The sequence below is a fragment of the Heliconius melpomene genome, chromosome 15 (assembly GCF_056956725.1).
Source record: "Heliconius melpomene rosina isolate 202511_hmr_F chromosome 15, ASM5695672v1, whole genome shotgun sequence".
In the NCBI taxonomy this organism is placed as follows: Eukaryota; Metazoa; Arthropoda; class Insecta; order Lepidoptera; family Nymphalidae; genus Heliconius; species Heliconius melpomene.
Genome location: NC_140403.1, coordinates 4977859 through 5003980, shown reverse-complemented (window position 1 = coordinate 5003980; position 26122 = coordinate 4977859). Strand labels below are relative to the sequence as shown.

The 26122-nt window shown below is 32.9% G+C and overlaps 1 protein-coding gene across 1 annotated transcript; it reads right to left on the bottom strand.

Moving 5' to 3' along the window:
- Positions 1–15: 15 nt before the first annotated feature.
- On the bottom strand, positions 16–26098 carry LOC146531416 (phospholipid-transporting ATPase ABCA3-like). The gene is made up of 31 exons (XM_085197982.1): positions 25960–26098; positions 25501–25724; positions 25161–25420; positions 24792–24965; positions 23903–24147; positions 22942–23052; positions 22419–22560; positions 21172–21351; positions 17332–17544; positions 16075–16178; positions 14769–14901; positions 14195–14424; positions 11986–12151; positions 11543–11776; positions 11086–11227; positions 10843–10967; positions 10119–10507; positions 9225–9434; positions 8764–8868; positions 8370–8541; positions 7823–7948; positions 7393–7516; positions 7019–7140; positions 6356–6480; positions 5401–5590; positions 5078–5239; positions 4489–4646; positions 4067–4163; positions 3694–3885; positions 3241–3343; positions 16–2810 (listed from the first exon to the last, which is right to left on the bottom strand). Exons 2-31 carry the CDS (start codon positions 25710–25712, stop codon positions 2630–2632), a joined length of 5127 nt encoding a protein of 1708 aa, XP_085054108.1. The 5' UTR covers positions 25713–25724; positions 25960–26098; the 3' UTR covers positions 16–2629.
- Between the last annotated feature and the right edge of the window lie 24 nt (positions 26099–26122).

Genomic DNA, 26122 nt, shown 5'->3' with positions numbered 1-26122 from the left:
TTAAATAAAACAAAATTAGTTTTGAACATTAATTTTATTAATAAAAATTGTATACCTACATCCAATACATGCGAACACTTTTATAAAGAGGGCAGGCAGGTGAGACAAGACATCAAAAGCCTTAAATATATTTCCTCAAAAACTTGCTCTAAATAAATAAATATAGATAAAAATATTTAATTTGAAAAACATATAAATAATTTTGTATTACTGGGCTCGTATATTTAAATATATGACTTTTGATACTGAGTTACAGGAACATAATTTTCACTTACAAATTATAAATAAATTCAAATATTTTATTTTATACTTCAAATATCAGTATAAATCACAAAATGATATCACAAATTATAGCTTCTTTAAAATAAAAAAAACTATCCATATTTTTATCTTCACACTTTATCTCGGATATAGCAATAAAGGCAAAAAGAAATTAGTGTTAAGACATCATCCTATTTCCGCCAGAATTCGAAACCCAACACGCAGATGTTGAACGGCGGAACTTATCGCCGCACTTTACTATGCATAATACTATGGTTTTTGGTTTTAATTTATACACACATTTCCTTACAAGCAATATAAAAGCTATATTATAAACGGATTAGCTGAGGAGCATTTAGGAAATATTAATAAAATAGTTTATATTAAAATTTCATAGTCAACTTTGTACGAATATGTATATAATATACAATTGTAAATGTATACAATATTTTTGTTGTCCAGAAATAGAAATACCGAATAAGATAAATTAGATCAAGAATGGTATACATAGACAATTATATAACAAAATAATTTTATAATAATTAGCATCATTATAACACAGATTTAATTATTTGTAGAATTATTCACTTTTACACAATTAGGTAATTATTAACATGGATAATATATAAAGCACCTGTTTTATTTTAAATAATTAATAGTTTCAAAGTACTGAAATTACTTTTTTGATGTTAAATATGATGATGAAAAATTAACTATATGAAATACGGAGTGACTGGTAATTCAACTAATTCCTTCAAGGGGGTTATAGGGGAGGTTATTCGGAACAAAAAAATCCTATCAACTGGGGGTCAAAAACTCACTCGCTCGCTTGAGAGGTACGGCATTTTTTATAGAATTATTTCTTTTCTCGATTTATAGCCGAAAAAAAATTCTATATATTGAAAAACAGAATGTAAATAGTACAATATAAAGTGCATATATTTTAATGTAACAGTTAGACATGTCTGGACAATACATATGGGTGTATCTAGTATAAATAGTAAGTATATATAAGTATATTTTTTCCCGGCAGGCCAGATTCCAATGGAATAAGATTTAATGACAATATGGAGATGGAATTGAAAATAAGTTCATACAATTTAGAACTGTTCTGTTTGTGTAGTTTTTTAAGATTTTCAGTCTTATTTTTTTTTAGTAAAAGTTTTTTTTTTAGTTCCGCTCCTCCCGTTCTTACCCACGATTAATATATTATCAACTAAGTATAACGTCTTGTCTCAAAGCGAGATTCGCACTTGTATATTATTTGCTATTAAATATAAACAAAACTAGCCAGGCTAAAAATGTGACCACAAATAAGCAATATTTAAGTAAGTGAAGGTTTATGCTAAAACTGCAGTTATTGCAATACACGTCTTACACTTTCAGTCTTTGAAAGTAAGTCAGCCGCCATTTTGCAAATTGCAGTGATTTGAACACGGTGAGTATCTTTATCTTTGAGACATCGCTTATTATTTTTCTTATAGTTCTGTGAAATGCTTTACATAATAAAAAATATACTAGCTATATTATTGGTTAAGCTAGACGCCTATTACAATATGTATTATAAACACGATAACAGCTTAAATATAAAATACACATCTAAACATTTAATACACATATAAAATACTGAATATTTCAAGAATCGTATTCAAGAAAAAAAACTACACACTAAGACATCACACATAGTTAGTTTAAATTGTACATTTATTTAAGAGGTAAATTACTGTACGAATATTTAATTTAATAAGTGAAAAACACAATTTTAACATTATGCTAGCCATAAAAAAATATATCTTTTTTTAGCTACACGCTGTAGCTGTGTCCTGCATACATATTGTAGGAAGAGAGTGTGTTAAGACACTCTGTCCCACCTTCTGTTCAAATTTCGAGACATTCCGTGTTGAAAGGCGGATCTGACCGCCGTGATTTATTTATTATCAAAGGAAATGAAAATAGTTCATTCCCCCAAATCCATAACCGTCGCATTGACAGGTAGACGCTGTCGTTGCGCTATGAGTGCCTTAATTATGTATTGTAAGTACTGTGATTATAATCCCTAAGTACATGAAAAATGTAATATTTAATGAAACACATTTTTGTGACCAGAAGTACATAATAACTTGACTGTGTGCCTATTTTACATAGGATAGTTATTTTTTAATAAAAAAATAACTAATTAAGTACTAAAGAACATACTAAAATATTCTAGTGGCTATTACAAATAGTATTTTTTTATAACTTATATTATGTACTGGGCAAAGCTTATAAATTAAGGAGACATGAAAGTCGAGTCGTATATAGCAGGTAATTTGATTTTTCTTGGCTTTTGTTATTAAGTTTCCTTTTGCCTACACCTACCCTTGTATATTTATTCTGGTTGGCCTTGAATTCTTGTAAAACGTAGGAACACTTGTTCGAGTGTAGTCTGAGATACAGAATAATCTTCTATGGGGTATAGTTTGCGAGCTTCCTCCATTAAATGAAATACATTCCACCACGAGAGGCCCTGGTCAGGTAAGTAATATGTGCTTATACCTAAATATGTTTCTCTGTAAAAAATAAAGTATGGTCAGATCAATACAGCTATTATATTTCTTTATCCTTAATGTGAAAATAATACGTAAAAAATGTATAGAAACTAGATCATATACATTTTTTATGATAATGTCTATTGTCAAATGTGTATTCTTAATAATAATCTTTTAGTAACAAAAATTTTGTAAAAATTCCCCTACAGAGATGATGACAACACAAACTTATTGTAATGGGCGTATAAGAATTTCGACGTAGCTTCGTATTATATTATAGACTATTAGAGCGCTTCCAAGATGCGAGAGTGCGAGTCTCGCTACGTTTGTTTTTACTATGTTTGTCGAAAATAATATAGATCCATAGAGCTCTTCTTAGCGTATTCAGCAAAATATATTTATAACAACCACAAATTAAGTGTAACTAAAATTATATACACTTTATACTTACATTAGCTTAGCATCCCTAAAGTTTTCAAGTACGTATTGGTTTATTTTATCTACGATCGAGTCTCTGTCTGGCCCCGCCTTACATTTTACTATTAATGTGTAACCTATAAGAAATATTATTAAAAAATTACATTTTTTCATAAATATTTTTAAAAAAGTCGTCTATTTGGTGCAATAATAATGCAAGTAAATAAGTGGTTGTTTGTACCCTCGGTTTATGGACGATCATTTCACGTGATTACGTCATAAGAAACCATTGATGAAAATGAATTAGTATCACTGAATCATCATTATTTTGTATTTGTATTATTTTGTACGATTCCCACTCGAGTAACAAAAATATTTAACAATTTAATATTCCTCGCTTCGGTAACGACGCAAACCGCGACGTTGAGTTCCACCACTCAACACTTAACGTCTCCAGGACACATACTCAAGGCTGACACCAACACACCTTGCGAGAACTTGTTCTTGAGGTGCTGCAGCGGGCCGAGGCAGTAGAGGCGGCCGTTGACCATGATGGTGAGACGAGAGCAGAGCGCCTCGCACTCCTCCATACTGTGCGACGTCAGCACGGCGCTGCGCCCCCCGCGCACTGCACCCTGGACGCACGCCCACACGCGCCGCTTGGACGCCGGGTCCATGCCTGGAATGGACACACCATATAACGACTGTATTATATTACATAACGACGATATCGCAGCAATATTTAATTATTTTCAATTAAAGTTTTAATAGGCAAAAGAGTTTTGATTAAAATAAAGAAGTGTCTTTATAATTTCTAGTTCTTTTTACACCTCCATATAATAAATGTGTGTATATTTTACCAGTTGTAGGTTCATCGAGGAAAACTAAAGGAGAATCTCCTAGAAGTGCGAGAGCTGTGCTTATTTTCCTTTTCGTACCACCACTACATTCTTGGACCTAATTGCAAATAAATAAATATATTATTAGTAAAAATTTTCCTCTAAAGATCGTCGTGACACAGCAACATAGCGTCTGACTATAAACGCGATATAAAGTTATGGGTCAATTTCTCCTCGTGGGAATGAATTATTTTCATGCTTTTGTAGCAAGACAAACTGAATAGGCAACGTCTTAAAATGTGAGTAGAAAGTGAAGAGCGGAGTCTCTTAGCACTAGGTATTCTCTGCCGATTCCGCTTTATGCATGATACAGCGTAAAGTAATATATATATATATATATATATATTTTAACAAAAAAAAGACAACAATGGATTTAGTCATACCTTCTTATCGTAATGTCTCATGAATCCCAACATTTCCGCTAACTGAATCGCCCTCGCGGAGCCTACCTTCACGGGTATACCCCGTAAGAGGCAAAATATTTTTAATGTTTCTCTGGCTGTTAAATTCTCCAACAAAGCGTCAAATTGCGGACAATATCCTGTAAATATATTTACTCATTATTACCTAAGGCAAAAATAATCTAACAAAAATATTTTTATAATAACATTATCTTATAAAAATGGCATTAATTCCAAATATTCTTTTACACTGGCACAAACGTCTGAAATCACAAAGGTTGTGAGTTCGACTTCACTCCCACTAGGGAGGATGAACAATTTTCATTTCTCGCTCTGGTAACAAGAAACCACTCAACACAAATCTTTTGGAAAGTGGAGAATGAAGTATCTTGAACTATAGTTGAAGTTATCTAGTATTTTGCCGTCTCTCGTAACGTGGTAGTCTTTTGACTGTAGGTTTTCGGACAAAGCAGGGTGCTTTGTACGCGTCTTTGAAACACTACTTTTAAGAGCAAAAAAGAGATTATAGGAAAACGAAAGAATAATACAATATCTAACATAAGTAACTAACCGATATGTCGGTGCACGTCGCGCACGTGCGTCCTGACGGAGTGTCCGTGCACGTACGCGTCTCCGGCCGACACGCGCGCGTCGCCCGTCACCATGCGGAACGTGCTGGTCTTGCCCGCGCCGTTGATGCCCAGCAGGCCGAAGCACTCGCCCTTGCGCACCGCTGTGGAAATGTCAATGTTTTTAAGTCATCGTTTAGAGGTTACAGTACAAATTATTTATATATAATATAACATGTCTTTTATTATTTGGATTTCACTATGTTTTATTATTTTTTGTAGAGAGAATGGATAAATAAATCTTATCATAAGAAGAACCACATACCAAAAGTAAGTCGATTAACAGCCAAGAAGTCATTATAGTACTTAGTGAGGTCCCGGCACACGAGGCTGTGGCGCGCGAGGGCGGCGCGGGGTAGAGCCTGCACGGCGGCACGCTCCGAGCGTACGTCTTCGTCCTCATCCTGCACTTCTGCTGCTAGCGTTACTGGCGTACGGGCGTTGGTGTAGAATACCTACATGATATACAATGCAGGAAAACTTGAAAATTAATCAATATATGTATGTGTAGTAGCATAAAGCTGATTTATCAATTTTTTATGTATATAAGATTTTCGCTACTGAGTATTGGGTAACTGACAGGTTTTTGATATTTTCTTTTACACAACTACGTCACTTTTGAAACGGGAGAAGAAGAAGAATCTATGCAATAACCTAAAGTAATGGGGACTACTACTACTTTTCCAATTCCAATTCCAATTTCCAATGAAGACGATGTCTTCTTAGCAAGCTTACATTAATTTTAGCTGAATTAACTTATGAATTTAAATTTAAATGTAAACCAGGATCAAAATAAACTGATATAAACCACACTAAAAGTATGTGAAAGTTAATAGAACAAATCTCGATATACGTGAAGATTAGTCAGAAGTAGTCAGGATCACAAATGTAACTTATCTATATATATAAAATCGAAAGGTCACTCACTCATCACGAAATCTCAGAAACTACAAGTGCTAGGAATCTCAAATTTTGCATAAGAGTTACTTATAGGACGTAGGTGCTCGCTAAGACGGGAATTTGCAATATTCGACTTCTAAGGGGTTGTTTTTGGGGTCGAAAGTTTGTATGAAACTTCGTTACTACAAATGCTAGGATTCTCAAATTTCGCATAGACGTCACTAGGACGTAGTCATGGAGACAGAAATTAATAATAACATAGTTCACGCGGGTGAAACCGCGAGCGGACCGCTAGTATTTTATAAAAGTAATATCCTTACTTTATTAAGTAATTCATATTCCTTTACGAGCAGGGTCGTAAATCCTATAATCCCAACAAGGCTCATAGTAAACAGGTATCTACCGATGCCGGGCTCACTCCATTTTAGAAAGGGATCGTCTTCCACTATTAAATAAAAAAAGTTCAAAATTTTATTTTTTTTGCTTTAGACTGTATTGCGCATATAGTAGAAGGAACCTGGCAGAAGTGATAAGAGATTCCATTCCCCACTTTTCGCCAAATTCTCGAGGCGGATACTTTTACTGATTTATGTGTTGCACATAAGATGTTAAAATGAATCTCAATGAGTATTTGTAAGACTTTATATGAAAATTGAGTTGAGACCAATCGTAGCGCATGCATGTAAACGCGACAGATGGTGGGTTCGACTCTCGCTCGAGGAAATGCAATATTGAATATTTTCATTCTCTGGTGTCGATGCAAAACACGGCGTTGTGTTCCGCCACTCAACACGGAATGCCTCTAGTATTGGGCAGAAAGTATGGAGCGAAGTATCTTAATAACAGGCTCGCTCTACCTACCCTGCTACGCGCAGGATGTGTATCCTGCGTGTTGCTGAAGTAAAATAAGGGGTTAAATAATTATTATATTATAGATATAAAAATTGAAAAAAAGGAACATTTTGTATACAAAACTCACTTACGACAGCAAACGGTCACGTTGAGCGTGTCGCACACGGTGTGCCGCGTACAGTTGTCTATGTTCTCGAACTGCTTGCACAGCGCATCGCACGCCAGCAGCCGAAACGACGACACGCTCATGTCTCTGTTATTATTAATAGTTATACGTATTATTATTATATTACTAATTATTAATATTATAAATGTGAAAATATGTGTGGAAGAGTGTTTGTTCCATTTTTAAATCGCAAAAACTTTTGAACGTATTTAGATTTTGAAGAACTCCTAGTTATATAGCTTAAACATCATAATAACACACACAGACTAAAATTTATTTAGAGATTTTGTATAATTTAACTTTGATATAATATTTTTTTCGTAACAATATGCTGCATACCTAAAACTTCTGCTTATACAGTAAATTGGCAAGGGTGAAAAGACCCAATCAAAGATATGCGCGTAATATGGATTTCCAACTTGCGGTAACCTCAGAACTTCTGTTATCAAAAACGGCATGCAACCTAAAAAATAAAAAAGAAACATAACTATTACAATAAATGTAAATTAGAAATATAAATACATGTGTAATGTAGTATTGACTGTAAACGTGACGGTTGTGGGTTCGATTCCTATTCGGGGCAGTGTATTACTTTCGTTTCCCCGCTCTAGTAACAAGATGGCGTAGAAATGGTGGCATTGAGTTCACGGACGGAACGTGGGCAGCGGAGTGTCTTAACACTAGGTTTCTTCTACCTATCATGGTCTACGTGGGATATAGCATGAATCTAAAATATAAAAAAAAAACATAATAAATCATTATATAATACCTGAAAGTATATTTATAAAACACATTTTCGAGAAACCAGTCGCAGCGGCTTCGAAGTAAAACGACGCTAAATAGTGTAGTGGTATCATCGCAAAAGCGAATATTATCAGCACGAGAAGCACTCTGCCTGTAAATAATAATAAAAAAAATACTTTTTAATAAACAAACTTTTTGAAATGTTTATATATATATATGAAAATTATATAAAGTAATAAAATTCATTTAATTTGAAGCTAAGAACTAATTATTTTGTGAATTGGTGCCACAATTTGATAAGGGACATAACACGTGCGACTGTTAAGACAGGTTATAGGTTCGATTCCCGATCGAGGAAATGAAATATTTAATATTTTCTTCATTCTGGAGTTCGAGTATCTTTACACTAGGTACCCAGGTTCCTTCTCCCTACCCTACTATGTGCAGGATACAGCGTGATGGCAAAAACAAAAATAAGTAATTAGATTATTACCACATTTAAATATTTCTGCTTCATTTAACTTATACTAAAAACTAGACATTATACAGTATACAAATATTTAAAAAATTACCTAGCTCTTCAGGTGTGGCGAGCGTGTTCTCTTGAAAGAATGCTAGTGTAAGAACGATGGCGAAGAAAACCATTAATAGCCAAAACCAGTCCCAGACGAGCGCAGTGGTCCACATTATGGCAGGGCGGACCCCCGACACGCGCTGCAAGAGCTTCGCACCACTCGTGCGCTCCTAGTACATTCATTTAAAAATGGCGATTTTTATATAGACATTATTTTTGTGTCATTTCAATCAAAACAGTGGTATTAATTAATTAATTTACGAATGCCCCAACGATTTGTACACAGTCATATACTGGTAGTCTCGATTTTCGGAGTATAATTACTAATAATTATGTACTACGTAAAAAAAAAGAATCAAGTAAATTTTGGTAGTTAATATTAGACTACATACCTTGACTACAAACAGCACTAGGAATGATGTTACAAAAGCCATACAAAATCCAATATTGAATGCAAACTGAAATCCCATACTGCTACCACTGGCCATCACTTTAACCTGCAATAAAATTATAGTTTCATAGAATTATTTTTTTACATTTACATGTATCATAACCGGAAACCGCCAAGTTTTATTTGTTAGTTAGTCATTCCTTTAGTTCTTTTAATGTTATTTTGTTGTACCTTTTTTAACTAATAAGTCATTGGTTTCAATTTGGCTGTAATACTCAATGCTATACTTTGTATCGCCAGATAGATACACTTACAAATTTTTATTGTATTGTTATGTTAGATAATAGATAAAAATCAATACAATCATAGTAAAAACGATTAACTGGAAACGTATATTCCGTATGTTTATTCTGCTACACCCTCCAACTATTCAAAAGAAAAAATACAAACGAATACACATACCAAATTCTCAATAGAGTACGGCAAGGGGTGGTTGACGACGCGCAACGTGGTGCCCGGCGACATTGCGCGCAGTAGCGCGTTGTTAGCGAGCGCGAGTGATATGGCCGAGTCGTGGTAGCCGTAGTTGCCGAACCACGCTGTGATGCGTTGGGACGAGAATGTCGCACCTACTAAATTCTCGTATCGCACTCTCGGGAGATCCGCTTTACTCTGTATGGAGAGATAATAATTTATTTTTATAGCACTTTCATAAGAAATAAGGTAATTATAGCTACAGAAATGATGTTAACAAAGGTTATGAATCAACAACTTGTGATATTACGATGTAACATTTATTTATTGTAACTAAATGATTAGATTGAAGCCAATTATATTAATTAATAGCACAGGGGCACGAAGTGTGATTGTAAACGCGACAGTATGGGGGTCTCATTCTCGAGAAATATTGAAATATTTAATATTTATCTGGTATCGAAGCAAACTGCGGCGTCGAGTTCCGCCTCTCGTGTATATAATACTAGCGGCCCGCTCGCGGTTTTACCCGCGTGAAATATGTTATTATTAATTTCTGTCTCCATGACTACGTCCTAGTGACGTCTATGCAAAATTTGAGACTCCTAGCATTTATAGTAACGAAGTTTCATACAAACTTTCGACCCCAAAAACAACCCCTTAGAAGTCGAATATTGCAAATTCCCGTCTTAGCGAGCACCTACGTCCTATCAGTAACTCCTATGCAAAATTTGAGATTCCTAGCACATGTAGTTTTTGAGATTTCGTGATGAGTGAGTGACCTTTCGATTTTATATATATAGATTAAGACATGAAGAAGACAATTAAATCTAATTAGACTTACATAAATATTATTTTAATAAAAACAATGTTATACACTACCAATTTCAAGTAAAATTTCGATAAATCCATTGTTCCAATATCAGTAAGCATCATTGTTGGATTCGAAGCCATTTTGAAATAATCCTTATACGCCGTCATGGCTCGTTGCTCTAAGCTATTTTCAGTTAAATTTGCGACTTGCGATAAAAGAGTTTCCGTTTTTCTAAATCCACTTTCCAAACTGAGTTCTAATGGCGGTAACTGCGACATGAACTTCCAAGAGCGGGCAATGAGCACCGATATAGTTATATTTATGATAGGTGTCACTATTTGTATGAACGCGGCGAGCATATTTCTCTTTGAGTTGTATGCTAGTTTAAGAAACATTGCCTTTATGTGGTTTCTTAGCAATTTGAAGCCTCTTACTTTCTCAATTGGTTCGTTATCCACTGAAAATAATTTGAAATTATAATTTATATATGAGGCCAGTAGTGGTGTAGAAGCGCAAAGTATGACTGTAAACACAACTGGTTGTGGGTTCGATCTTCACTCGATGAAATTAAATATTTATTTATATTTCCATTTTCATCACTCAACTCGCAATGCCTTCAGACCTCGACGGACAGCGGGGAACGGAGTGTCTTAACACTAGTTTCCCTCTGCCTACCCTGCTGTACGCGGGATACAGTGTGAAGCTAATTAAGTTTATACATTCATTGAAGTCCAAAAACAAACAACTGTGACGTTAATCGGTATTATGTAACATAAATATTTTATAACATACTTATATCATTATTTAGTCGATCTATGGGAACTATGGCGCAGTCATTGTGCGTGGTGTACTGGACACTTGAATTTATATAATTGTTTTTCATACTTGACGTCACCCCATTGTCTTCTGCGCCCGCTCTGGTTTAAAAAATATAAAAATATATGTCAATATTATACGTAATATATTCAATAATGCGTGCTTTAATATGTCACACTGAGTTAAATTTAAATGTATATTATCTTATTTAAACCTTACTTCATGAATACCTCTTCTAGACTCGTCACAGATAGACCATAACTAGAAACTTTTAGATCATCCTTTAGTTCCTCAAATTTCTTGAGCATTTCAGGGAATTTGTTTACATGTTCGTTTGGCAGTATATATGTCAACTCCGATCCTGCATAAGTAAATAGTAGTTGGTTATACAATTTTTTTTTAAATATATATTGTTGGCGGATTTATTTGGGAAATTATTTATTTGATTAATTAATTGTTATATTAATCATAAATGTGGTAAACACCTATTTATAATTACACTGGGCTGGAGGGGTACCCTAAGCCTACATCTATGGCCAAGCTCCAGGCACAGCTCCATGCTCCACCTCATTTAGAGACCCCGGAAAATATTAAGTTGTAACTGTCCACTTCTAAGTGACGTTTTTTAATATACTTCACTTCTGATTTCTAACGATATTGTCATAAATATACTTACCGATATTAGTATTTTCTTTCGCCTCGGGCACGTAGCTTTTAAAGAACTTAGTTACATCCTCAACGTTACAATCGTCACATTTAACGATAGTCAGTTTATATCCAATTCCGTAATGTTTTTTCAAAAAGTATGGGGTTCCAACGCATTGTAACCGACCACCAGACATTATTGCTATACGATCACCTAGTACGTCCGCTTCGTCCATGAAATGTGTTGTTAGAATCATAGTTCGACCTGAATATTAAAAAAGTAATTTTTGTATTTTTAATTTATATTAAATAATATAAAAATAAATTACATATATAATATCAATGTATAGTCAATCTTTACAGTTTATGTTAATTATTATCTTTGTGCCTAATGCACATATGCAAAAATATGAATTTTATCTGTGAGTAATACCGTTTTAAAATAATTTTCTATATTTTGCGTCAAAAACTTACCTTTTTTCTCTTTTTGCAACAAGTCCCATAGTGATCTTCGAGCGGCAGGATCAAGACCTGACGTAGGCTCATCTAATAGAACGACACGAGAGGATCCACACATGGCCGCCCCTACTGATAGACGACGTTTTTGTCCACCCGACAAATGTTTCGAAATAACGTCCCTCTAAAAATATTATTAAATCAGCTTTACGCTGTTATCTCGTACATAGCGGGGTAAGCAGAGGATACTTAGGGTTAGGACACTCCATTCTTTGCCTCGCTTTGCCCCGACACCCGAACGAAGAAAGGTAAATATAAATTTTAAATATTTCATTTCCTCTGGGGATCGAACTCACAACCAGTCGCGTTTCCAGTCACATATTGCCACTCGCCTCGAAAATTTTTTTAAAAATGTTTTTAATAATAAAAACATTTTCTTTACAATCAGTGATATCAAATTGCTTTTAACGAATGTAAAAATGGAAAAGTAGTTTTTAAATAGGTATTGCAATACAAGCCATATTGACACGGATGGCGTCGAGTTTGATTATATTCGAAATTGTGGATTCAAATTCCATTCAGGGTATTCCATGCATAATAAAGTGTAGCTATATATATATATATCTACATCTGAACTGGTTTTTTTATTTTTTTTAACATTTATTATTTTTTTACTCTTCCAATATATCTTAAAAATTAACAAATTTTACTAATAAAACATTTGTCATAATGTCTTATAACATAAATTCTAATAGTTTTTGTCGCGATTCTACAGATCTAACGCAAGGTAATCAAGTTGCAAAGAAATAGAACGTTTGCATTAGAATGAAGAATAATAAAAAATATTAATGTTTTCCATTGATAATGCTATTATAGTCTTTGAAATATTTTTTTATTTATACACCGGATAAAATTTTGTTGTAGGTTTTGCTATATCTGCAAGTCTGGTGTACTTAAGGAATAACGATGAAATTACGCTTGAATGACCTATTTTAATTTAATAGCATAATGCTCATTTTATTAATATTAGCTTTTTTTAACTTCACACTGTATCGCGCATTCAACACAGGGTAGGCAGGAGGAACCTAGTGTCAAGACACCTTTTTTCGCCGAATTCTGAAGGCACGAAGAAAAAGAACCACACCAGACGACCACGAAGATCGACACCAGAGCAAAGAATTGAAAATATTAAATATTTCATTTTCTTGAGTAGGATTGAACCCACGACCGTCGCGTTCACAGTCAGACGCTGTGCCATTGCGCTACGAAAGCCTCAATCTATTTTTATGTTTACTTCTTTTTCAGTGAACGTAGGTTTCTACTATTATCCTAAATAAAACCGTTTAAAAAAGAGATCAATATAAAATGTTTTGGGTTAACCTTGTAAGCCCTACATATGTGTGTATCGACTATTGTTTAATTATTTATTCATGTTCCAGTCATCGTATTCTCATCAATTAAATAACAGAATAATAACAAAATCAGGATTAAGAATAACAGAAGCATTTATTTCTTGTGAAAGTTATTTTTTTTACATTAAAATATTCGCATTTCCAATTACAATATTTTTTTTTATTTTAATAATAGCATTCTCTCTTGCCAAACAATATGTTTTTGAAATGATCTTTGGCTACCGGATATTTGTTAAATCTTCTTAAAAATTGTAAGCGCTAAAGGCCTTGGTCGATTCCAAGTGACACTTTTTGAATTAAAAGATTCAAATTCTTTAAGTTTTTATATATTTATTATTTATTTCTTACAGATAACTTATTTTATTTATAAAAGGAGACGAGTAAAACTAAAAACAACAACAGCGTGTAATTCTCGTAACAAATACAAGTTATTAATTTTTCCTTTAACTTCAAATAAATAATATATCGATTATTTTATTCTTTCCGCTCAACGTTGACCTCCAGTTCGACGTAATGAATTAGAACTTGTGCGTCACACAATAATATAGCAAAATTAATAAATAAAACAAGCCGGTGGCGTAAGTGCATACACATGAAGCTGGGGAACGTAATATTTAATATTTTCATTTCCTCGCTCTGGTGACTAGGCAATACGGCGTTGTGTTCCGCCACTCAACACACAATACCTTGAGTATCCGGCGGAAAGTGGGAAATGGAAGTGCCTTAATGAGGACGGAGTTCCAAGCATTAGGTTCCCAGCTTCCCTCTGCCGACTACGTTATGCGGCACACAGCGTGAAGCTAAAAAAATCATACCTTTTCCTCCAGTTCTAATAATTTGATAAAATGATCGACCTCTTCCGCGATTTTGGATTTATGAACGCCTTTTAATCTTGAATAGAATATAATGTGTTCGGCCACGGTGAGGTCGGGAAACAGAACATTGTGTTGAGGACATATCCCTATAGATTTGCGGGCTTGTTTAGTTTCAGTTACGATGTCGTACCCGTTTATACTGGCCGATCCGGAGGTCGGTGGGACCATACCTGCAAGGGAAGGATTACAACATTAAAAATAGATAAATTATAAATAAAAGTATATTAATTAATTTTTTTCAAATGCCATTTCAAGCGCCACATATCTAATTAAGACTATAGATGCGTATTGCTTTCAAATATAAACGATTCTAAGAATAGGAATTAATTCCACACCCACTCTTCAGGCGGACAGAGGTTCCGTTTTTTTCCTTTTGAGATATGTAACTCTAAAAAGAATCAATACAACAGACATAATACAAATAAGTAATGAATTTGTTTTTTGTAATATATTTATTATTTTTTATAAAATCCTAGCCATGTATATGAACAGTAGTAACAAAACGTTGCTTCACCTGTCAACATCGATATGGTAGTGGTTTTACCAGCACCGTTATGACCTAGAACAACTGTTATCTCGTTTTCATACATTCTGAGGTTTAAATTATCAACTGCTTTCTTGCGTCCTTTGTAAATTTTTGTGAGATTCTGGAAAATAAATAATACATCGTTTTTGTAACAATATTTAAATTTGAATGGCTTAGGTAATATAAATTTGCGGACACCGTAGTTATTTCTTCCGATTTCAGAGGGAAATATTTATATTATACATTTATTTATATCATTAATAGTCATATAATTTGATATCATTATTTAATTTTTTTAACCAAAAGCCAAAAATAAATTTAAATATAATATAAAAAGAAATGTTTAAAAATTTCAACATCTATCAATTACTACGGCATATCACAATGCTCTTTATATACGAATAAAATAAATTAATATATAATTTAGGCCGTATATCAATTAATTATAATTCTCTTTAACTAGCACGTCGTATTAGTCATAGGCCTTCAGAAAATACCTAATAGTCCAAACATTAGTTTGGACTATTAGGTATTTTACCTATACTTAGAACGTTTGGAAACGGATGACGTAAATAGATCAATATACATTCAACGTACCTACATATGTATGAAACTTATGGGACAAAAATAAAGAATCAGTCAAGGACATATATTTGTCGTTGTAACGCGTTTAGAGACGTTTCTACTGAAATCTTATAGACTGTTCTTATCATAGCTGGCAGCATCTATAAAGGTATTACTCCCTAAAATAACATTAGACCCCTCAACAATCAAGTACAATTAGATACGTCCCATTTACAACAAATTAAAGGCTATTAAAATGAGGAATTAAAGTAGTTCACAACAGTTAGACATTTCGAGGTCGTGTTGATATATGTCAAATAATAATCTTTCCACTCACACATATTCACGTATATTAGGTATTAACTAGCGACAGCGACCCGACTTCGATGTCGCCCGCTTGAACCACAATATTAATTGTTTACTAATCTGAATTGCTTTCGTGTTGTAATAGCATTATAATTTTTAATTTTGTACAACAAAATACTTTATACTGATAAAAAACCAATATTTATGTCGAGAAAGTATATGAAAGGTGGGTGAAAATTGCATTTTAATGGGTTCGCCCTTTCTGAAATTAACATGCACAAACACACTGACAAACAGACAAAAGATTTTCATAAACCTTCCAATAAATGTACAGACAGTGATCGGTTTCAATTTTATTGTATGTACCGATAATGTTAGTTGCCTTAATATAGTTGATATAACTAATATTGTGGTGGCGCTTTACCTCTATATTAATGCCCATGGGTACTCCTTTCGGCTCTTCATCATGAACTACTTTCAGCAAAGCATTTTTGTATTCTTGATCGACGACGTGCTCATTCGTTACACCTGCGACATTAATATTAAATTTCACATAAACTGCAATATTATTGGGCTATTAAATTAATGTTAAATTATGTTAAACTATGTTAAATTAATATTTTATTAGTCTAAAATAAATACATTTGTTCGACAAGCAGCAATAATTTCTATGTATTAATATAAAAAATTACAATTAAAAAATATATCTCAAAATATAAATAAATAAATTGTGTTACTTATGAGGAAATCATAGTACATTATAGATAGGTACCTACAAATACTTATCAGTGCGAAGTACACAGGAAATATAGATTTTACAACAATAGACCTTGAATTTTCAAGTACCTAGTGTGTTCTATTCGTAAAAAGTTTTCGGGAATTTGAGTTAGATTAACTGTATATTTGTAATAAAGGAGTATTTTATACAAACATTTCTAAAAAATTTAATATTTTTTATAAACATTTCAGGCAATGAAACATGAGGTCCGTAATAGCACAGGGGCACAAGCTCTTAGGCTCTTAGTAATAAGTTCCAATGTAGGCAGAGAACAATTCGAGGATTTGTACGCGGGCCTCTTGGATAACGTCCAAACGCTAAAGTCAATTACTTTAAGATTGGAGAATGGGGGCATTCTTCTGTGAAGATTCTTTACTATTGTTTCAAGTTTTATTAGTGTCCAGAAATATTTATACAAAGTTGCGGTACTCGAAGACTATTACAAACAATGATAAGTGCAAAAATACATCTATTTATCATATTTTTTATATAACAACTAATTACTATTATTATTATAAACAACCACTAGAATATTTTATTATATGTATATTAATTGTTATAATTTTCTATTGTTTAAATGTTCACATTGATGAGTTATGCCATTCAACACGCAATGCCTCCAGAATGCAGCGGAAAGTAGAAATCGAAGTAGTTTTAGGGAGTTCACGGAGTAAAAGTAGGTTCCTAGATACATGATTTCCGTGAATCCAGATATGAAGTGATTTTTGTATTTATTTCGCGAACTTCTTAGTATTGTTTTTCAAGGAACGACGATGAGGTAACCGATAGTTTTAAAACAAGACAAACATTGCAAAATTATATAAGAAATATATCTATGTAAGAATGAAAAAAAAATGACGATATATAAACATAAAGAAATAGGTTTAATAAAAATCAACTTACCTGCCACTTTAGTTTTATCAGGGGACCAGAATCTTTTTGTAAATGGAAAATACCAAGGAAGTGGTACTCCATACATTCCTGGACGAATTTTCTCGACGTACATTGCAACTAACATATATAAAATAGAATCTAATATTAACATTAAAGCTACATGACCGGGTTGAAATTGATCGTGGTAGGATACTGGGGTGAAAAATTCGTTCCATTGTAAACCTGAAACAATTAATTTAGTTGTATTCCTATATATTATAATTTTAGATATAATGAAAGTAAGAAAAACTAACAATAAACTCTTTTTAATTTTTATATAATTATAGTTTTATAGAATTATAATTTTTTAAGGTCCTGGTAGCGCAGCGGCATAGCCTGTGACTGTAAGCACGATGGTCGTGGATTCGATGCCCACTCGGGGGACTTTTTATTTCTTTTTCGTTCTGGTAAGAAAACAAAAGCACAGCGTTGAGGAGTAGCAACACCTGACGAGAGTAAAGTGAAGGGCGAAATGTCTTAACTCTACGGTTCCTGCTGTCTACCCTGCTATATGCAGATATATCCCGCCTGAAGCTAAAAACAAAATTGAGTGTTGTCATACTTTAAAGTTTGATCTTAAAGTTGTTACAGGTTTAAGCTCAAATTTAATATGTTTCCATTTGTTTTTCTTTTTAAGAAGGATTAGGAATAAGTGTATGAATAAAATAAACGCATAACGGAAAACCTATTAGTCATAAAATGTACTACGATAGCTTGAAATATGACTGGACACTAGTTAGTAGGTATTATATAGGTAGGTGTTAGGAATAGGAAGCGGTTGATGTTTTTAAAGAAACAAGACAAAGACACATGTCGTCTATGTTAAGAAATTATTCGGAAAGAGATTCTACGTAATTGCAATAAGTGATACGTATCACCCAGTAACAATACTTCGCACGAATTTTTAAATTAATTTATTTTTTTAATTTCTATTCAATAAGAGCCTCTGCCTACAAGCAACTGCCTGCGATTGACACAATTCCATTTTTTTACAGTCTTTCTCACCTTCATTCTTTTACACGAATTTGCTAATAATATACATATACGAATATTATACAAATAATAAAAGCAACCTCGCTCATATCATATACCTACTTCTATAACAATGAAAATTATCTAAAACTAACAAACAATCAAAATTAGTTTGAAAATAAAAAAGTGTGGCCTTCGCAGATAAGTTCAGCTTAGCGTGTAAAAAACTACAAAAACAAGTAGGTTGATGAACTTAACATTAGACGTTAAGTCTTCAGAACAGAATTATGCAAATCAAACATAACAATATATTTGTAATCGGAAACTATAAACATATGGAATGCCAACATAACAGTTTATTTCATATTTTAAATATTGTAATAAATTTGGATGCCACTGTGGCGCAGTAGGCACTTATCCAATTCACACACAAGTTCTGAGGTCGAATTTCATTAGATACTAATTTTATAAATGTTTTCATATCTCTGACATGCTTAGATAAAATGAGACATTGAAATGTGTCATCCAAAACGCAATAGACTTATTTCGGCTAAAATTCGCGAAAATAATGATTTTAATAAACAGAAGAGGACCATATGAAACATTACATATTAGCTATTAAATACATGAATAGACGTGGTCACCCAGCTTAATTCCAACGACAATCAAGTTAATAAAAGAGTTTGTTGTCCGTACTGTTTAAACATATGACGTGCGTGGTTCAAGTCCACGTTGCGTGCTATGGGCACGTTTAATATATAAGTACTATATATAATAGTGTAGTGTACATTGATTAGGAATCAAGGAAGGAATTGTGTTAATAACTATAAAATAAATTGCAACCATAATATGCTTTTTATTATATTATGGTAATACAAATACTAAAGAGGCCAGTGGTGGCGCAACGCTGTATAAGTGATAGGTGGTGGGTTCGATTTACACTCGAGGAAATGAAATGTTTATTATTTTCATTTTCTCACTCTGGTAATGAGGCAACACGCGGCGTTTATTTCAGCCTCTCAATACGTAATGTCTTCTATTCGACGGAAAGTGGGAACGTATTGTCTTTACACTAGGTTCCCAAAAAAAAACCGAAAATATTTTTTTTAAAGAAAAATAAGTAACTCTATATTATAATAAAATTTATTACAATAAAGTCGGATCATATACAAATAAGTGAAGTGTGAGTTTTTGTTTTAAAAAAAAGCTTCTTTTAGACACAGGACTTATCAAATAATATGACAATATTTCTTTACATTAGTAATTTACTCGCTACTAAAGTCCAATTCATGGAGGCACATTAATAAACCACAAGTTACAAGGCTATTTGGTCAGTCACAAGAATTATATTCCATGGTATGTCTGTAAGGTATAATTAGTTGGTTGTTCTTCATATTATGCAGATTTAAATAAATAATACAATGACATTTTTTAAATTTTGTAGCTTTAATAAATAGTCAATATAATAAATAACATGCGTGTTATATACGAGTATTTTTATAATCTATATTCCTATCTACGTATCTATTATTATTTTTTTGTATTTGGCGCTAAGGGTACGCCATTTTGTTTTTTGAGACGAAATCCAAAATCCATCCAGAGGTTAAGAAGATTCGTGGTAATAAAGAAAATTACGCACATACAAAATACGCACGAAAACCAATAACGATTCTTGGCAGTCCTTTTATAAATACGTGTTTATTACAAGTGCCTAAGCATGTAATCAATTTATATGTTATGTTTATATTTATTAACAGTTATAACTTTTATGTAGTGTCATTTGCTGTTATGTTCAAAAAATATCTTTAATTCTATCAGAATATTCTAAAATAAATAAAATTAAATGTTTTATTTTATTTATTTTTATTACATACAAGATACGCGCAAAAAGCATAACCCTTCCTTAGCAGTCGGGCAATAGAGGTTGTGATTACCTACTGTTCTGTCATAATACGTCAATGGTTTTTTTTATTAAGATGTTTTTTTGTGATTGTATAAGCATTACAAAAAAAAACGACCTAAGAACCTTTAGTACCAGATTATTTTCCTTTGTTATATTCAATTATGACATAACAAATAAGTACCTACAGCTGTAAACTCTTAGAGTGCCTTTAGAGTACACAGTAAAAACGTCTTCATAAGTATGACTTCAAGTTAGACATTAGTCATTACATTAACTTGGATGGAGGCCAGTCGTGTTGCTTGGACATAACCATGCGATTGTAAACGCGACAAGTTGTGGATTCGATTCCCATTCGAGGAAATGACTCTGATAGCTAGACAAAGCGCGGCGCTAATGTTCGTCACTGAACAAGCAATGCCTCCACAGTTCAGCGGAAAGTTGTGAATGGCAGTGTCTTAAAGGAAATGGAGTCTTAACACTAAGTGCGCAGATTCCCTCTGCCCTCCTTCGTATGGACTATAGAGTGAAATAAAAAAAACTTGGTTTGAACAAAATCGCGTTAAATTAAATAGATATCTATTACATTTGCATGTAATAGATGGTATCTAATAGATTATGTCATACAAAACCATACGGAAAACTGATGATAACAATGGCAACGAAACGATAATACAAGTAACTAGTGGAACACGTGGCACTACATTATGTAAATAAGGCCACAGTAAGTATTCTTGAACAGCACATGTAGGTAAATTCCTAACTTTAAATAAACTTGAAAAAAATAATATTATTTTGCTTAATATTATATTGAAGACATGATTAATGAACATCGATTTCGTCATACGATGCCTCGAATTATATAAATATAATCACCACCTATATTATTTATTAAATATAAAAAAACAATTTTAGGCAAAAACAACAAACAAACTCACCTCTAGATGTGCCTTCACAAATAATAAGCATTTGTAAAGCATAACCAACAGCAGTATTAGATATAAGGCTCAACAACAGTTTAGTCGTCAAACTGATATCCTCGTAGAGCATCTGGGTCAGCATGAACGCAGCATAAGTAGAGAACCACGCGAGACCCATGAATGACGCGGCAGTATTCGCTGCAAAACATTACTGATTTTAAAATGGTAGAAAATTATATGTTATTATTGTGACACGAACAGATTTACACGAATAGAGATATAAATATTATAACGAGTTTGAGTGAGTCGAATAGTGAAAAAAATATTTTATGAATATTTACAAAACTTCGATTCTATATATTTTGTTTATCTTACTAAATAACTTCACCCTATATCCCGCATGTAGCAGGATATGCAGAGGGAACTTTAAGATACTTCGTTCCCTACTTTCCAACGAATTTTTGAGCCACTGCGTGTTGAGTGGCTGAACTTAACACCGCGCTAGCTTTGGTAGGTACCAGAGAAATTATAATTCATTCGCCAGAGAGGACATCGAACCCACAACTATCGCGTTTTAAAGAATATGCTTGTGCTACTGCGAGACGGCCTCAAATGTTCACTGTAGGCAAATTCACTCTCATCTTTGACATTGCTCTTGAGAACTATCTTGAGATACAATTTTCATTCATAGATCTTAAAGTATTGATGAAAACGGACCTAACAACTTCTTTTTTGTCACCGTTTTCCGTTTTCTATATGATTTTCGTATACCAACCAAATTGTAATTTATCAAAACTTTTTTGACTTCTAATTTAATTCAAGGTAACAATAATGATAGGGTGAGCGAGGTTTTATTTATTATGACTTTTGAATGATGCTTTTTGTTAACTGATTATACAAGTTCCAAGCTACAGTACCAAATAGTTTTTATTACTTTGAGTACCTAACTAATTCAGATTCACTAATTATAAACAAAAATTTACATTTAATATACCTAATCATAAATGAAATTGAGGCTGTTGCGGCGCAGTAGCACAGCATGCGACTGTTAACACGACGGTTGTGGGTTCGCTCACCAATCGCGGGAATAAATTATGTAATATTTTAATTTCCTCGCTCTACAACAAGACAAAGCACGCAATGTCTAGAATTTAGTAGGAGTGTCTTACCACTAGGTTCCCTCTGCCCCTCCTACTATGTACAGTACGGGTTACAGCGCGAAGATGATGATATATAATTAAAATTGTTAAAAAAATGGTTATTACCTCTAGTAAAAAATACGCTGACCATAAAACAGAACGACAGCGAAGCTACGACGAACAGTACTAAAAAGAAAAACAAGACGGTCCACGGCGTGAACGTTAAAACTGCATATCCTTCGCCATCTTGTGTTGAATTGAAAGGTATCTAAAATAATAATATCGAATTCTCATAACTTGTTAAAAGAAAATAAATATATTTGATTTATAAAGCCGTTTAAATTAGTAGGCTATCGAGTTTTTTGCGTGATTTTAAATCATCTGGCAACTTGACAGTGATTTTTGGTTCAATTTAAGCACAAATATCAATATGAGCCATATATTATCCTAATATGGTTGTGGGTTCGGTCGCCAATCGAGGAAATGAAATTGAAGGTGTCGAGGCAAGGCGCAACGTCGAGTCCCGCCACTCAACAGGCAATGCCTCCAGAATGCGGCGGAAAGTGAGGAACGGAGTGTCTTAACACTAGGCTCTCTCTGCCTACCCTGCTGTGTACGGGATACAGCGTGAAGCTGATTTTTTTCTTACCTTAAATAATATAACCATTAATATCACAGATATCAATAGAAAAGAGAACTGTTTGACGAACCAGGCCAGCCAGTGTAGCCAAGACGGTAGTCCCATTATCGTCATGGTTTCCTGCAAATTTAAACTTATATTCTATTTTTTTTGAGATATTTATTTACAATAGCAGTTTAAATAATTACAATGATAAAATAATTTTCATAAAGATAATTTTATTTAAAAACTGCATAATATATAGTGTTAAGACGATGAATTATGTATTTTTACACGTAAATTATATAACTACAAAGGAAAAAAGGTAAATTTAAAACTGCAGTAAGCGTGATGTAAGAATAAATTTATTTTAAGTGTCTAGAAGTTTGCTGATTTTTTAGAATTTTATTTTAAAATATTGCATAAAAGGAGTGGGCAAGTACTGATTATTGCTAATAAAAGATCAAGGTTAGCCTTAAATTTCTTAGTAAATGTTGTGTATACAACATTCATATATGCACATATAGGTCATGTGCACTACTGTTCATTTAACTTTTACGACTCTGTAGATGTTTTAGAAACTAGCACATGTTTATATTGGTAATGAACGCCAAATTGAAATTAGGTTTTTTTTTTCGTAGCATTATGGGTATTGCACTCAAATACATAAATATAAAATAGAAATGTCTTTCTAAAAAATTAAACAAAATAAAGTTTCGATACATAATATGAAAGTTTATAATTTATTTACAGTTTTACGATAATTCTTAATTGCTTTCTAAGATTCTTATTTTATTTTCAGTCTGCCTGCTCCAGATAATCACCAAAAGAGCAGAACCGATTTTGATGAGAATAACATAACGAAATAAACAAATATACAATACTTTTACTTTAACAAGTTTTAATAGTTTTCGTTAGTCATTTCCAATCATTCGTTTAAATCTAAGATTTGATTTTAGTTACAATTTTATTATGTGCATAGATTACATACCTTCAGCTGCAATTCTTTTTCAGCAGTAACCACTCTAACGGTATTCACGAAAGTGTATGCGAAGCACATCATAATTATCATAGATATGAATCTTTCCATAGCAACCAGCAAGTCGTCTTGCCTGTACGAAAGTTGAGGTAATCGTTGTAGGTAAACCTTAGTGTTTATCGACTTTCCAGTCTTTTGCTTAATGATTTCTTGTGAGACCGCGTGTTGAACAGCTAAGAACATTTCCGGCGAATATCCTACAAATTATATCCTAATTTTAATATATTTTATATTTACTATTTATAATTAATTTGTTGTTTTTTTTATTAGCTTCACGCTGCATCCCGCACTTAGCGGGGTAGGCAGAGAGAGGACCGAGTGTTAAGACACTTTATTCCCCATTTTGCGCTGGATTCTGGTTTGTTGTTGTTAGTTCCAAATTGTTACAAGTTTATACAATAAACATTTAACAATGAGTGTTTCGCAAGTAGCGCTACTCGTAATATAATCATTCTCGATAAAATTTAGTAATTCGATACATATTTCCGTTAATTACATTAACCGTAAAATGAACGCGCTAATACAATTTACTATAAAAATCTTTGCGCACCTCTCGTAATTTACTAAAATAATGCAAAATGATTGTTTTTTTTTTCATAAAAAATATGTGAAAAACGTCTGACTGTTGACGCAAAGGTTGTGGGTTCGATCCCCACTCGCGAACTTGAATTATTTTCATTATCCTGGTGCGTGACAACGCACGGCGTTGAGTTTCGCCACTCATACACATAACGTCTCGACAATTGCGAGGGAACATTTGGCACTTTCTGCCTTACACACTATATGCAAAATAAATAGTGAAGCTGAAAGAGTAAAAAAACATTTAAAATTCAACACAAACCTGGCATTTTACCCCCATACAAGTCATTAGGCTCCCTGGGGCCAGGCATTGGGAATAGTGGAAATAAGAGGTTTGTCCTCCAACTTATTCTTAATGGATGTTCAAGCATAGGAGTTCTCATGACTGCTGGGAATCTTAATGTAACTTTAATGTCATCCGGCCATTCTGTTGCATCTATAATGTAATTACTTACACTGGATATAATAATATTTATTTTGGTAGCATAATGATAGAGGAATTTAATTATACACTTAGTCTTCTTTTTTCTTATATATTTTTTTTTTATTAAAATAAACAATATTCATAGTTTACTTAGTATTTTTTTTGTGTAGGATACATTTAAAAAAATATAAAAATAATGTTACTCACTAGCCATATCATCATCAAACTGAATACCAACAAGGATGTGATTCATAACATTTGGTTGAGTGAGAGCAGCCTCTAGTGCTGTTGAATTATTATATCCTTCTGGTGTAGGAAGCATAGCTGTATCAAAAAATAAGGCTATAAAACCATTCAGATTATCTAAAGCAACCTTGGCCATTGCATCCTCAGTCACTTTCCTTGTCAATGGATTTTCAGGAGAAAATGCCAATGTTCCTTCTCTTTTTGCTGATGTAAGGTTTCCTCTAAACAATATATAAAGTAAATTTTAATATAAATGTTTCATGATAATTTACAAATTTGAAACCATTTTCAGTATACTTACAACTGCCTTCCACTGATGTTGAAATATGTTGGAAGAAAGGGCGGATAAGAAACATCGGGCTTTGATTGAGGATCCACAAGACATCGTATTAATATTAAAAATAAAGAAAATATCACAGGAGATGCTATTTCAAATAGTGTTTGCCATTTATGTCTTCTTTGCAAAAGGAAATTTTTCCAGATTAAGAGTTTTAATTTATCGAACGAAGACATTTTTTTACTTTGCTGCAAATTATAATTGTATTATAAAACAAAATACGAAAATTTAAATAGAATAGACACAATTGAAAAGATTGCATGTGCGTTCTATTAATATAAATAAAAATAGTAACTCACGTAACAGCGCTACTGAGTCAAATATTATGACGAATAGTACGTAAAAATTTGGATATTAAGCTTATTGGTTTAATGTATCATAAAAATAGTAAATCCCGAAAATCTTCAATTTAAAATTACTTACCCAAACATTTCACTATAATATCACGTATTTTATTAACTACACTAATTTCACAAAACACTATAAAGTAGACTCGATTCAAATATATTGGCGAAATCATAAATTATCATTTATTAAGCAACGAGCCAATAGACTGCTTTTAATTATTTAAATGATTAAATGTCAA

Coding starts and splice junctions, on each gene's coding strand:
- LOC146531416 (XM_085197982.1), bottom strand. CDS start 25,712: ATGTCTTCGTTCGATAAATTAAAACTCTTAATCTGGAAAAATTTCCTT. Junction 16,179..17,331: donor TGATAAAACTAAAGTGGCAG/GTAAGTTGATTT, acceptor TTAATGTCGCAG/GTGTAACGAATGAGCACGTC. Junction 5,240..5,400: donor TGTTAATCGACTTACTTTTG/GTATGTGGTTCT, acceptor ACATTTCCACAG/CGGTGCGCAAGGGCGAGTGC.